Raw genomic sequence first — 13472 nt, 5'->3', positions numbered from 1 at the left:
TTCTAGGGGAAGCATAAGCTGAATGCTAAGAGAGCACAACAGGGAAGCAGCAGGGCCACAGGTAAGAAGATGAATCCTGGGATACTGAGGTCAGCCCAAGGTCTCACTGCTATTGTGGGAAGCCCAGAATAAGAAAGGGCCCAGCTCTCCAGCCCCATACTACTCCTCTCTCCCACATCTTCTGGTTGTGGTTCTGGTTCCCACTGATGATTATCAGTGCCCTGCCTTTCTTACTGTTTTTGCCTCTGAGGCTCAGATAACATGGAGAATGCTTATCTTAACCCTGACTGCTACCTACATCTCTCAAAAACCCACCCAAGACACACACCATTGTGCTATCACAAGATTCTACTGCTTCTTACACTTCTTATTTTAGAAAATACACCATTAAGTTTACTTAAATTCATAGTAAATTTCTGCATTTAAGAATTATTCCTCATCCTGGCCAACATGGTGAAACCCTGTTTCTACTAAAAATACAAAAATTAGCTGGGTGTGGTGGCGTTCACCTGTGGTCCCAGCTACTCAGGATGCTGAGACAGGAGAATCACTTAAACCCGGGAGGTGGAGGTTGCAGTGAGCCGAGATCACACCACTGCACTCCAGCCTGGTGACATAGCAAGACTCTGTCTCAAAATAAATAAATAAGAAATTATTATTCCTTCAGTAAAGTTTAAAATCCAGAAGCCCTTTTGTAGTGAAGTTCCTTTTCCCACTATTTTGGCACCCAGATCTTCTTTTTTCTTTTTTCTTTTTTTTTTTGAGATGAAGTCTCACTCTGTCACCCAGCCTGGAGCTCAGTGGTGCGATATCAGCTCACAGCAGCCTTTGCCTCCAAGGTTCAAGTGATTGTCCTCCCTCAGTCTCCTGAGTAGCTGGGATTACATGTGCATACCATCACACCTCGCTAATTTTTGTACTTTTAATAGAGATGAGGGTTTCCTTATGTTGGCCAGGCTAGTCTTGAACTTCTGGCTGCCAGTGATCCACCCACCTCGGCCAGTTTTCCAAAGTTGAATGTGTGTGTGTTTGTGCATATGGTTATGTGCACATGAAAGATTTCCTTCCACATCTTCACCTCTAACAACTGAAATACTCCTGCAGTCTCAGGCATGCTGGAACATGAAACAATTCAGGGTGTGTCCGGGGTGAAGCCCACAGGGCTGAGAAAGCGAACCTCCAGTATTGCCGACGAGGGCACCTACACGCTGGACTCCATCCTCCGGCAGCTCAACTCCTTCCACTCAGTCATGTGTCAGCATGGCATGGACCCTGAACTGATCAAGCAGGTGGTCAAGCAGATGTTCTATATTGTGGGGGCCATCACCCTGAACAACCTACTCCTGCGGAAGGACATGTGCTCCTGGAGTAAAGGCATGCAGATCAGGTGAGCAAATAACAACACTTATGACAGCTTCTTTTTGCTGCCAGGCTGGCCTGCCAGGGTTGTGGAGAACTAATGACTTGTTTTTGGTCTTTGCACCTGATGTCTGGGGCCATGCAGCCAAGCAGCAAGAGAAGAACTGGCACGGAGCTACTTTCCCTTGTCTGGCTGGATTTCTCTAGATCTCCTGTCTGTACCCTGCCAACAGGTTCTTCACATTCTTGATAGGAAACCCTACTCCACTGTGACGCTTGCTTTTTTGGGGAAGTAAAGAGATGATGCAAAAATACACAAAGATGAGATAGCTGCTTCCTCTCCTCATGTGTGTTTTAATTATAATGAAGATTTCTAATGTTTGATTGCTCTTAGAAATATATTTTTGGAAAGATACCTTTTCGTACCTATGGTAAAAAGAACAGGTGTAATAGATATTTTACTAATTCTTAAAAAATCCTCCCTCTGTATTTAAGAAAAGCTACATTTGGGCCGGGCGCGGTGGCTCACGCCTGTAATCCCAATACTTTGGGAGGCCAAGGCAGGTGGATCCCAAGGTCAAGAGATTGAGACCATCCTGGTCAACATGGTGAAACTCCATCTCTACTAAAATACAAAAAATTAGCTGGGCATGGTGGCGCATGCCTGTAATCCCAGCTACTCAGGAGGCTGAGGCAGGAGAATTGCCTGAATCCAGGAGGCGAGGTTGCAGTGAGCCGAGCCGAGATCGCACCACTGCACTCCAGCCTGGGTAACAAGAGTGAAAGCTCCGTCTCAAAAAAAAAAAAAAAAAAAAGAAAAGCTACATTTCAGTTTATGCCCAATACTCCTTAGCATAACTTCATTATTATAATATAATTCATTCTTTTGCAAATTTTTTTATTTTTTAATATTTATTTATTTATTTATTTTTGAGACAGAGTTTTGCTCTTGTTGCCCAGGCTGGAGTGCAACGGCACAATCTCAGCTCACTGAAACCTCTGCCTCTAGGTTCAAGAGATTCTCCTGCCTTAGCCTCCTGAGTAGCTGGGATTACAGGCATGTACCACCACACCTGGCTAATTTTTGTATTTTTAGTAGAGACAGGGTTTTACCATGTTGGCCAGGGTGGTCTCGAACTCCTGACCTCAGCTGATCCACCTGCCTCAGCGTCCCAAAGTGCTGGGATTACAGACATGAGCTACCACGCCTGGTCACAAATTTTTTATTTTAAAACAGCTAGAATATTCACCAAGAGGTGGGAAAAATGATTTCTCCTATGAAAATTTTAGTAGGTACTCAATCTCAGGATTAATGTTCTCCTCAAATTTTCCATCCTGACTCATACTGAATTGTGGTGAATTTAAAGACAATAATGCCTTCCTCTCAGATAGTAGAACATATTTCTCCATAAGCTCTACGTGGAATGTGGAGCCACCTGTCATATATTATGTTGGATCCTATTTGCCTGGTTGCTAAGTGCTGACTGTGTGTCCAATGAATTTAGTCTTAGGACCACTGCCACTTGGTTGGCTATTTTGTGAATCTCAGTGTCTTTGTAGTTTGTCTCTGTCCCCATTTGGAGTCCTTGTCTCTTCCAAGCGCCCTCCGTTGCCTCTCTCTTCCTTCATCCTGCAGCTTTCTTAGGCCACTGTCTTCATCTCCTAGGCTCTTCCCTTAAAATCTGAGCACAAGTATATGTTGGGGCTTCTAGTTATTCAGTTACCTGATTTGGAGTTAGCCTTAAGAGAAAGTACTTCAAGGATTATCAAGTCTCATCCTGCAACAGTAACCCACCTCTGAAATTGTGAGAGAAGCTACAAAGTGTTTTCTGGCAGAGCTACATTAAGTATTCTGTTTTGTTTATTAGCAAGTCTAATAACGTTTGCCATAATGACTTCATATCCATCTTCCAGTAAAGAGAATTACATTGTCTTGTCATTTAATCTTATATAACGATGATTATAATCCTCATGACTATAATAAATTTTTAAACACAGCTGATGAGATTTAAGAAAATTGAACAAAAATACTGCCTGTCATTTTAACAGAAATCCTGACAAGGCCACACACCAAAATTAAGACATTTTTGACAATATTCAGCAAATTTGCATTCTCTGTATCTCTTTTTTTTTTTTTCATAGGTACAATGTCAGTCAACTGGAAGAATGGCTGCGTGACAAGAATCTGATGAACAGTGGGGCTAAAGAAACCCTGGAACCTCTCATTCAGGCTGCTCAACTTTTGCAAGTGAAAAAGAAAACAGATGATGATGCAGAAGCCATTTGTTCTATGTGCAATGCTTTAACTACTGCCCAGGTAGAGCAATTCTCTCTGTTATGAAATAATTTAACTTTCCTCCAAGATGATTTTTAGGGAAGTAAAAAAGTTTTCTACTTATTGCTTTTATCTCTGAGCTGCCTTCATCTGTGTCCAAGAAAATATGTCTGTACTGATCTTAAAGCAAGGAGATTTTGTCAGAAATTAATGCATTTCAGTGCTAATTAGAGTGTTCAGTATTCAGCAAGTATTTATTGAGTGCTTACAGTGTTCTATATAACATTGAAGGCACTGGGATACATAGACAAAGCAAAGTCTCTGCTCTCATGGAGTATACAGTCTATGCAGCTTATATTTCATAAAATAGCTTTCCATATTATTTGATAATTGCATGGATTATCAAATAATCACTTTGTTTTTAAAGACAGATAGTTGTTACTTCAACAAGTGTAATTGAATCTCCATCTGAAGGCACCATATATACTGCTGGTGAAGATGCTTCAATAAATAAGGAAAAATTTCTGCCTTCAAGGAGCTTACAGTTTAGTAGGGAAGACAGAGTTGTATCCAGGTGACTCTAACATAGAGACTCTAGCAAATTATATAGTAAGATATCTAAAGGAAGACTTTCTTAATGTTTATCATATGTCCAATAACATATGAAATTTTCAGTTTTGCCCAATACAATTAAAATTCAATCAGTAGGCCAGGTATGGTGGCTCACACATGTAATTCCAGCACTTTGGAAGGACAAGGCAGGCAGATCACTTGAGGTCAGGAGTTCAAGACCAGCCTGGCCAACATAGTTAAACCCCATCTCTACAAAAATACAAAAATTAGCCTGGTATGGTGGCAGCTACTTGGGAGGCTGATGCAGGAGAATGGCTTGAACCCTGGAGGCAGAGGTTGCAGTGAGCCAAGATTGTGCCACTACATTCCAGCCTGGGTGACAGAGCAAGACTCCATCTCAGAAAAACAAACAAACAAGAGCTCAGTAGATTATCAAAATCAAGATTTGTAGTTTCTTTTTTTTTTTTTTTTGAGACGGAGTTTCGCTCTTGTTACCCAGGCTGGAGTGCAATGGCGCGATCTCGGCTCACCACAACCTCCGCCTCCTGGGCTCGGGCAATTCTCCTGCCTCAGCCTCCTGAGTAGCTGGGACTACAGGCATGCGCCACCATGCCCAGCTAATTTTTTGTATTTTTAGTAGAGACGGGGTTTCACCATGTTGACCAGGATGGTCTTGATCTCTTGACCTCATGATCCACCCGCCTCAGCCTCCCAAAGTGCTGGGACTACAGGCTTGAGCCACCACGCCTGGCCTGTAGTTTCTTAATGTTGAATTCTTAATGTTGAATTCATATTTGCATAAGTTATCTGCTAAAAATAAAGCAGAACTATCCTACTGAACAGTGGTCTTGAGATTTCCTCCCAGTTTCTTCAAGTGTGGAAAGTAAGATACACTGGAGGAAGCCCAACTTTATAGAACTTGTCTGTCATTCAACTTCTAAAGAATATACTTTAATCCTTAAATATACTTTAAGCATTATTTCACAGAGTGAGGCAGACATACAATTTATTTATTTAGCAAATGTTAGTTAACAAAGTGGTTCTACTTTTTAAAATTAAAATACTTGCCTCTGAGGGACTGATCCCTGATTCACTTTGTCACCCACATACCTGATAAACATGCCCACTTTCTAATTCATCTCTCTCTGGTCCTTTATTTTCCTATAGATCAGTACTGTCCTGTATTCAACTATTATTTTCATTTTGTTTTATTTAAATAGCCACCTGTGGCTAGTGACTACTATTGTATTAGACAGCATAGGTTTAGACAATACCTTGAAAATGGAAATATCTACTTTATATAGACAATGATTTACTTTAATTAGAAAAGTCTATTTATTTTAAATAGACATGACCATTTTACAAAAGAAATATTGGACTTTTTGAAAAATAACTTCATACTCTCTAAGTAATTGGTAATTTCTTTAGGGGCTTTTGTTATTCATGTTATTTATGATGTTTTATAAAAATATGATTAAAAACATTCAAAAGAGATAATTATATTAATATAGCTAACTTTTTATGGTGAAAACAAGTTGAAGAATGGTATTAATGGAAGAAATCCCATTTGAATAAAAATAATGTGAACTAGAATATGTACAGCAGCTAGAAGGTTCAGTGCTTAGTTAACAATTGCCACTTTGGGAGACTGGAAGGATGGGAGTGGGGACATTTATTTTTCATGTTTTATTCTCTTACGCTGTTTGAATATTATTCTAAATATATACGGCTTCTTACATTATTACACAAATATTACCTTGATACAGTCTCTTGTAAAAATTCAAATAACAAAGGAAAATGAGCAGACCAGCTTCTCCTTCCTTATGGTTCCAGTCCATCCCTGAGTAGAACTGAAATCTGTACCCACAGATCCTTTCAGTTTTTCAGATTTAGGTACCCAGTGTGTACTGATATGCCAAAAACTTTGATCATTTCATTTCTCACAGATTGTCAAAGTATTGAATTTGTATACCCCAGTTAATGAGTTTGAAGAAAGAGTCTCTGTATCATTCATTCGTACTATACAGGTAAGAGCTCCCATCTTTTTCTTTGATTCAGCAACACAGTCTTTTGAATGGACATTTTGTAATTTATTGAAGGATAATGTGTTATCTTTTATTATCTTATTTTATAATGCACTAACTTTTTTGATAATACTTTATTGGGAAAATGAAGTGAGTTTAAAACAAAGATAAACATTCTTCATTGGTTGAGAATTTGAGGGTAGAAATTTTAGTAGAAAAAAATCTTTTAGGTTCAAAGAACTGATGCTCTGTTCATTGTTTTTTTTCCTTAATCTTCTCAGATGCGTTTACGAGACAGGAAAGACTCTCCCCAGCTGCTCATGGATGCTAAACACATCTTTCCTGTCACCTTTCCTTTCAACCCATCTTCCCTCGCACTAGAAACCATCCAGATTCCAGCCAGCCTCGGCCTGGGCTTCATTTCACGGGTCTGAAAGTGATGTCCAGGCAAACATTGACAATACATTTCTTGCCTGAAGTAAGAACCCATTATTTCCAGTGAGCTATTGAAAATACGTTTTTGAAGAGAAAGTACTGATTATCTCCCAATGAGAAGTCACTAACTGGAAATCTTCCTAGAATACTTTCATCACCTTGGAAAAAAAGATAGGCTCTTTCGTGCTGTGTTATCTTCATAGCAACACTCATCCTTGACCAACTAGGTACCCTGAGTTTACACACAGGTGAATGATGGAAGGAAGGAAGGGAGGGAGGAAGGGAGGAAGGAAAGGAGGAGAAAAATGTGTCTTTGGCTGGCAGCATTTATTTTAAATCTTCAGCACTGCATTTGAATGGTATAAAAAGCATAACTTCTATAGGTGAGCTGTTAGGAAGGCATCGAAGAACCTCCTCTGCACTAAACAGGAGAAAGTCTCCATTGAGTACGTATCATATCAGTTTAGTAATCAGTTATGTTGATATTGTCAAACTGGATCAAAGAAATAAACTGGCAATAGGTAATTGGTCAAGTAACTTCCTTATTTATGTCACTATGATATAGAGATATTAAAGGAATGTTGGTTTGCTAAATAGCATAGATGTCCGTTTGTACTGTAGTTTACTGAGCATTTTAAATTGCTGCTATATGCTGTCTTCTTAAAATGTAAGTGATATTAGGCCCTACAACAATAAGCTTCTCTTATCAACTGTTTACAATTCAGTCAGATCACAGTTTTAACTGGATTATATGCAAATACCTACAGATTCACCTGCACAAGTAATAGACACTGGAAAGTCATTTAATAATATGACAAAACGCTTGACATTTAGGGGTAGGATTAGACAAAGTGGCTATTGTTGATGTCATTATTTATTCAGGATGTATTACATTGATGTGCTCACTAATTTTCCTTGGGTGGATATTGCATCAGGGTACAGTGTTCTGTGAAGTGACTTATTTTTAATAAGTCTGAACAGATCTGATTCGTAAAGTGCGTATTTTCAACCTTGACAGATTTTCTCTCTTGTTAATTTGTTAAGAATTAATCTCAGCTGGGCGCAGTGGCTCATGCCTTTAATCCCAGCACTTTGGGAGGCCGAGGTGGGTGGATCACTTGAGGTCAGGAGTTAGAGACCAGCCTGGCCAACATGGCGAAATCCCGTCTCTACTAAAAATACAAAAATTAGCCAGGCATAGTGGCATGTGCCTGTAATCCCAGCTACTCGGGAGGCTGAGGCACGAGAATCAGTTGAACCTGGGAAGCAGAGGTTGCAGTGAGATCACACCAATGCACTCCACCTGGGGTGACAGAGCAAGACTCTGCCTCAGAAAAAGACAAAAAAATAAAAGAGTTAATCTCATTATCTAGAAAGAATTGTCAGAATGTTAATGATTCAGGTCTTGAAATTTTGATTATGCAAAAGAAAAGAAGGTATATAATAAATATTTCATTATGATTCAGTTTTTTAAGACTTTGCAACTTCTATAAGTGTTCTCAGATGCCACTAGATACTTTTAAAAGCATCATATTAGAAATACTTTAAGAAGACTTATATAGGAAGTAGAAGATCATTGAATTTTACAGAAGATTTGGTTCATTAAGACCCAGATTCTTTAAGTTTTCATTCTGAAATTATAGTTAAACATATTCACCATTTTTCTTAGAAATCTTATACAATAAATCCTTCAGGTTGCACAAAAGCAAATTATTAGTTTTCATTAGAAACTCTGGTTCTGAATTACAATCATAGATTATATAATTTAACTGTTAGATGGTCTATAAAAATGACAAATCTTATTAAAATATGTGCAATATTTATGGAAGTCAAATAGCTTCATATCAGTGATAAAGATTGTTATTAAAAGAAAATACTGTCTGTTAACTTACCTGGGCCTCAGTCTTCTTGTTTATAAAATAAGAGAGTTGGACACTGGTTCTTAACGTCTCTTCCACATTTAAAATTCTTTCTTCTCAGCTCTTAGAATCTAGAGAAAAAAACTGCAGTTACTCAGTAAGTTCATTCTCTGGTGGAAAGACCAGTGTGTAGTGCCTGTCAATTCCTTAGGATTAATCAAATGTAAAATCACAAGTTTGTGTAGCCGTAGCCTTTCTTAAATGTACATGATTCGTGGACATGCTTTAAGAAGGTCCTACTATATTTGTATTATAATTGGTTTAAATAATTTTTATTACATCATGTACTGCTTTACTCAATTTGAATGCATTTATTTATTTGCAATACCAACCAGAAACACTACCAATTGCATTAGATTCTCTCAGTTTTTCCTGGTTGTCAATGTGGTTTTCAATGCACAATTAAGTCATAGCCATTTGGTTTGTACCGAATGGATCAGAATCTAACAGCATTGATAGGCTGTAAGTTGCGAAGTTGCTAAGAAAATGCAACCGTGGTACAGGCTGTCCACCTCGGCCCTGGAAATGCACCCAGACCTCCCCCAGCTTCATCCTATGTAGCACGACTCACGTGCACCCTGAATCTTCTCAGGTCTTCCAGGTCACACTGTAGCTGTCACTGCCATGCAGCCCTTTTTGTTACTCAGACAGCTCATGTACTGAAGCATCATGAAGGAAAGGCTCTGGTGTGAGCCTCTCTCTCCCAACTCCGGTCTTTCTCCTGTCAAGTGCTAGAGCCAGAGTTCCCACTCCACCCCTGGCAGTTTCTCCTGTCCAGTGATGGTGGTACAAAGGTTCTGCTACTCCAGGACTCCAACTTCCTCCCAGGTCTACTGAGAGCCTCAGATGGGGGTCCGAATTAACCTCTCTTGGTGGCCTGGAGATTTTTAGTCATTCGAAAGAATACCTTGTAACCGGGGAACCCCAGGGCCCAGTAAATGACTCTGTATACCATTTTCTTGAAGGTACAGGAAGATTCTGCCAACTATGGGGATCTTTGGGCCAGATTGAGGACTGCTTTCTCTGAGGTCCTTTCTTTCTGTCATCTACACTTTCTTACTCAGCTTCAGACACACCCCGCCAGCCTTTCACTTACTCATCCATTCTTCCCCTTCCCTCAACTTAATCATCTATCCTATTGCCTGCTGTTTGTGCACCGATGGCAGGTAGATGGAGTCAGTCTTCAGTTGCCCCTGCTGGCCTTCCTGGTGCTTACCATCAGCCCAATCTTCGCACAGTTCTTGTTGTTCTCACTTCTCTGCAATACATTCCTTTAGAAGACCAGTCCTTGACTTTTTCTTAATTCCTCTGTGACACACAATGGGAATTGAAAGGAAGAGATCTTAAAAGTCACAACAGTTTTTTGTCTCAGTAATCCCCTCCCCACTCACCTTACTATATACAGACTCACCTCACACCCTTACAACTTGAAGCTGAAAAATTAAAAGTAATTTCCCTTGCAGCTTTTCTCAGGTTAAGGCTTTAATCTGCCTGAGAGTAACTCTAAAAGGAGGGAAGATAAATATGGGATAAAATCCACAAAGTGTAGCTTCTAATTCCTTTGGAAGCTTAAAAAATGTCCACATACCTGATGCTTCTTTCATCAGGTGCAGAAGCACAAAAACATATTCCAAAACCAACTGACAGAGATTTGGGGATTAGTGTCAGTTTGGATGGTTTGCGCTGTTATTTCTTCATTTCAATGGATAGTTTAGAGTTGGCTTTTTCTGGGTGAGTAGTTATGTGTAATATAGATCAAATCTTTTAGTAGGGTTACAGCTACATATTAGAGGAGGCTATGAAAATATTATTAGAATTTCAGCGTGTGATTGTTGTGAGAAATTACTTTCCTGGTAACCCTAGGAAAATGGGCACCTGCCACCATCCTAGAAGTCCTCACACAATGCTCTCTGTCTGTCTCTCTCTCTCTCTCTCTCTCTCACACACACACACACTCACATAGTGTCTCCAATTCATAGAGTTCCTCAGCAGGCATAATCACGGATCCTCTGGGTAATGTCAGCTGCTTATGATAAAACAGAGCCAAAACTAGTGCATCCTGCTGAAAGTAGTGCAGAAACAATACGTGGGTCCAGATATGATTTCCTGCAGCACTTTCCTCTGTTACCTCGTTTCATCCTCACAGCAGCATGGACGGTGGATGGGGTCGCTTCTACAATCATTTGCCAATGATAGCTTGGGAATAGAGATGGGGCAGTGACTTGCCTGATGTCACACAGCCCTCCAGCCATCCTGCTTTCCCATACAGAGCAGTGGCGTGGGCACCTGTGAGTCAGGAGAATTTAAAAACATTGTGAGGTCATGCTACTGCCCTCTTGGTACCTGTGGAATGCCCCAGGCCAACAAAGGGTGATTTTTTTTATCAGAGTTGGCAGCTGGCATGTGGTAACTGAGCAAGTGCTGAGTACCAAGTTACTTGTTTTAAGGAGACCAAGTGCTCAGTGCCAAGTGGTTTTCTTTTTTGTCATAGTTACTTGCTATAACTAGGCTTGACTTTTGTCATGAATCAGTGCTCTCTGGGAGGGTGCAATACTCTGTGTTTGGAGATTAGTTGGCAGCAGGCTGTCTCAACCAAAAAGACAGGAAGCAGCAAAAGCCTCTCTGAAGTTAAGAGGATTTACTCTCCACACAACCATCAGTGTCCCTACTACCAGGTGAGCTTTGCAGCCTGTACAGGCCTACAGCCACAGGCCACCTTCCCAGTTTAGGTCCTCAGCACAGGGAGCCCAAGCCACTGGGTACCTTCTGAGGGCTGTTCACAGGACAGGCCATATACAAGTCAGTGTCTGTGGGAGCACTGCAGCGTGTGCATGCCGTGCTCAGGTGTTGACGGTGCTAGGAGGGGTGCCATGTGCATGCGCGTTGAAGAGGTTCTGTATCGCCATGGCCTCTGTTCATGGATGAATGCATTGTAATTTGTTCTCAGGCTGTGCTGTGAGGGCCGCCTTAACCCTTGCTCCCTTCCCTTCTAGAGCTGCCTTAAGTTCTCCAGTTTTCTTCTGTAAAGGATATCTTGCCTGGAAGGGAAGCAGATTGAGGTTTTGTGAGTTTTGACTGGGTGTGGCCCTGCATGACCCTCCTCCTGTACTTTCTCCTCTTTCCTTTCCAAGTGGGAATGAGAACTGTGGGCCAGCGACAGTCTCAGAGCCAGTGAGAGGCCGCTTAGAGAATGCTGCTGAATTAGTGGGACTCTGTGTCACAAGTAAGAAAATGTATATGGAAGAAATTTTGGAAGTAGGTTAGATTCTTGGTAATACTTAAATGTCTTGCTTTCTACTAACCTTTTGTCACTAAAGGTAAAGGGTGGAACTCAAACATTTTGTGGGCATTCTTTTCAAAGTTTTTTAAGAACCCTGTACTATAAAAGGTTGAGTAAAAACAGGAAAGTGTGCTATACATTCTCATCCATTGTATTACCCTAAATTAAATAAACCAACCTGAATTACAGTAGATTTCTCAATAGATCAGGAACTGAAAAATACTATGTAAAATATCTTCCAAAATGCTTTTTATACTTTTTTTATTTGTAATTTGGTCTATCTAAAATGTTCATTAGTGTAACTTAATGGGTGTTATTGGATTCATATGACTAACATTACTTCAGTATTGTAATGCTTGAAATATTTGAAAGAAAAATGTTTTTTAGTTGAAACTGGTATATGTAATTTAATGCTTGGCAGGTCAGTATATTTTTATGTATTTTTCAGAGTCAACAGTTTCAAATATCTTATTGTTACTATATGTTATAAAATTTTAGCCCACATTTCAGGCTCCCTAAGTCATTTGAGCCATTATTTTTTCCAAACAAATGGTGAATTTTTTCTTTAAATGTGGATACATATGTTGTAATTTATGATTCCTAGTTATGTATTTTTGTGGGATCCTGCAGTAAAATTGACTTTTTTGTGTCTTTGGAAGATTTAAATTGCTCCATCAGTGTTGTGCAGAGAGCTCATGCCATTGAACATATTTTATTTTAATTATTAACTTTATTAATTTACTATGAAGTGGACAAGTCTTTTAACTATAAGGAAATTGAACATTTCAGTTTTCAAATATTTTTTCTTATTGGGTCTGGAAAAGGAATTCTACTTTGATCTGCATAGAAAATTTTGATACAATTTTTTGCAAGTTCTTAGGTGAAACATTACCCATTAAAAAGGAAGCAAAAATACTGAGACACGAAAGGCATTATCAACTGACTCTAGACTCTAGACCCCATTCCAGCATATCTCACATGCAATTTTTAAAAATAAGTTAATAATTCACCTCATATCAACAAAAGCCTTTGAAACATGGGTTTTTCACTAGATATACCTAGTGCTAAGATAAAAACCAAAACAGTATCAGAATTACATTTATGCTCTAAATTTGTAGTTGTCCAATGTTGTGCTTAGTACATGTGTGTCATTAATGCTGTTTTCTCCTAGCTATTATAGAAACTTGTTTAAATAAAGATATAGATATAAAGACTTTTTGTCAATGTCTTATAAATAAATCCACTGCATGTTTTAAAACAACAAAACAAATTGTTTTCCTGAACACTGGTGAATTTAAATACAACGTCTCCCCATGAGAAGGTTCTAAGAAGTCTTGGAAATTTAAAAGTTGACGAGTTCCCCTCCCATACTGGACAACTTGGAGAATTGCCAAACACTTAAACAAGCAAACAAAAACAGTTGAGGAAAAGGTAGTGTCTTTTCTTCAAAGGGAAGTCATGCTTAAATATACTGAAATTCTCTGACAGAGAAATAGCCATAACCAAGGGGAATTTGATATAAGTAACCTACTTAGAGTTTCAAAAAATTGAGAATGTCATTTGTGTCAAAAGTTCTATTTTTAGTATAGTGGGAGAGTAGACATTTT

General features: G+C 39.3%; 1 protein-coding gene across 6 annotated transcripts in view; it reads left to right on the top strand.

Annotated features, from left to right (window-relative positions):
* The window catches only part of MYO5A (myosin VA), a 228577-nt gene extending 215501 nt beyond the window's left edge, over positions 1-13076 (top strand). For all 6 annotated transcript variants that reach the window (XM_035259680.3, XM_054239661.2, XM_035259676.3 and 3 more), the window contains 4 exons: positions 1105-1387; positions 3502-3676; positions 6154-6234; positions 6513-13076. In XM_035259680.3, the coding sequence (XP_035115571.2) occupies positions 1105-1387; positions 3502-3676; positions 6154-6234; positions 6513-6665 (692 nt within the window). In that variant the 3' untranslated portion in view covers positions 6666-13076. The remainder of the gene's footprint in view (positions 1-1104; positions 1388-3501; positions 3677-6153; positions 6235-6512) is intronic.
* Positions 13077-13472: the final 396 nt, after the last annotated feature.

This window comes from Callithrix jacchus, chromosome 8 (assembly GCF_049354715.1).
Source record: "Callithrix jacchus isolate 240 chromosome 8, calJac240_pri, whole genome shotgun sequence".
NCBI lineage: Eukaryota > Metazoa > Chordata > Mammalia > Primates > Cebidae > Callithrix > Callithrix jacchus.
This window is presented reverse-complemented; position numbering and strand designations above follow the sequence as displayed.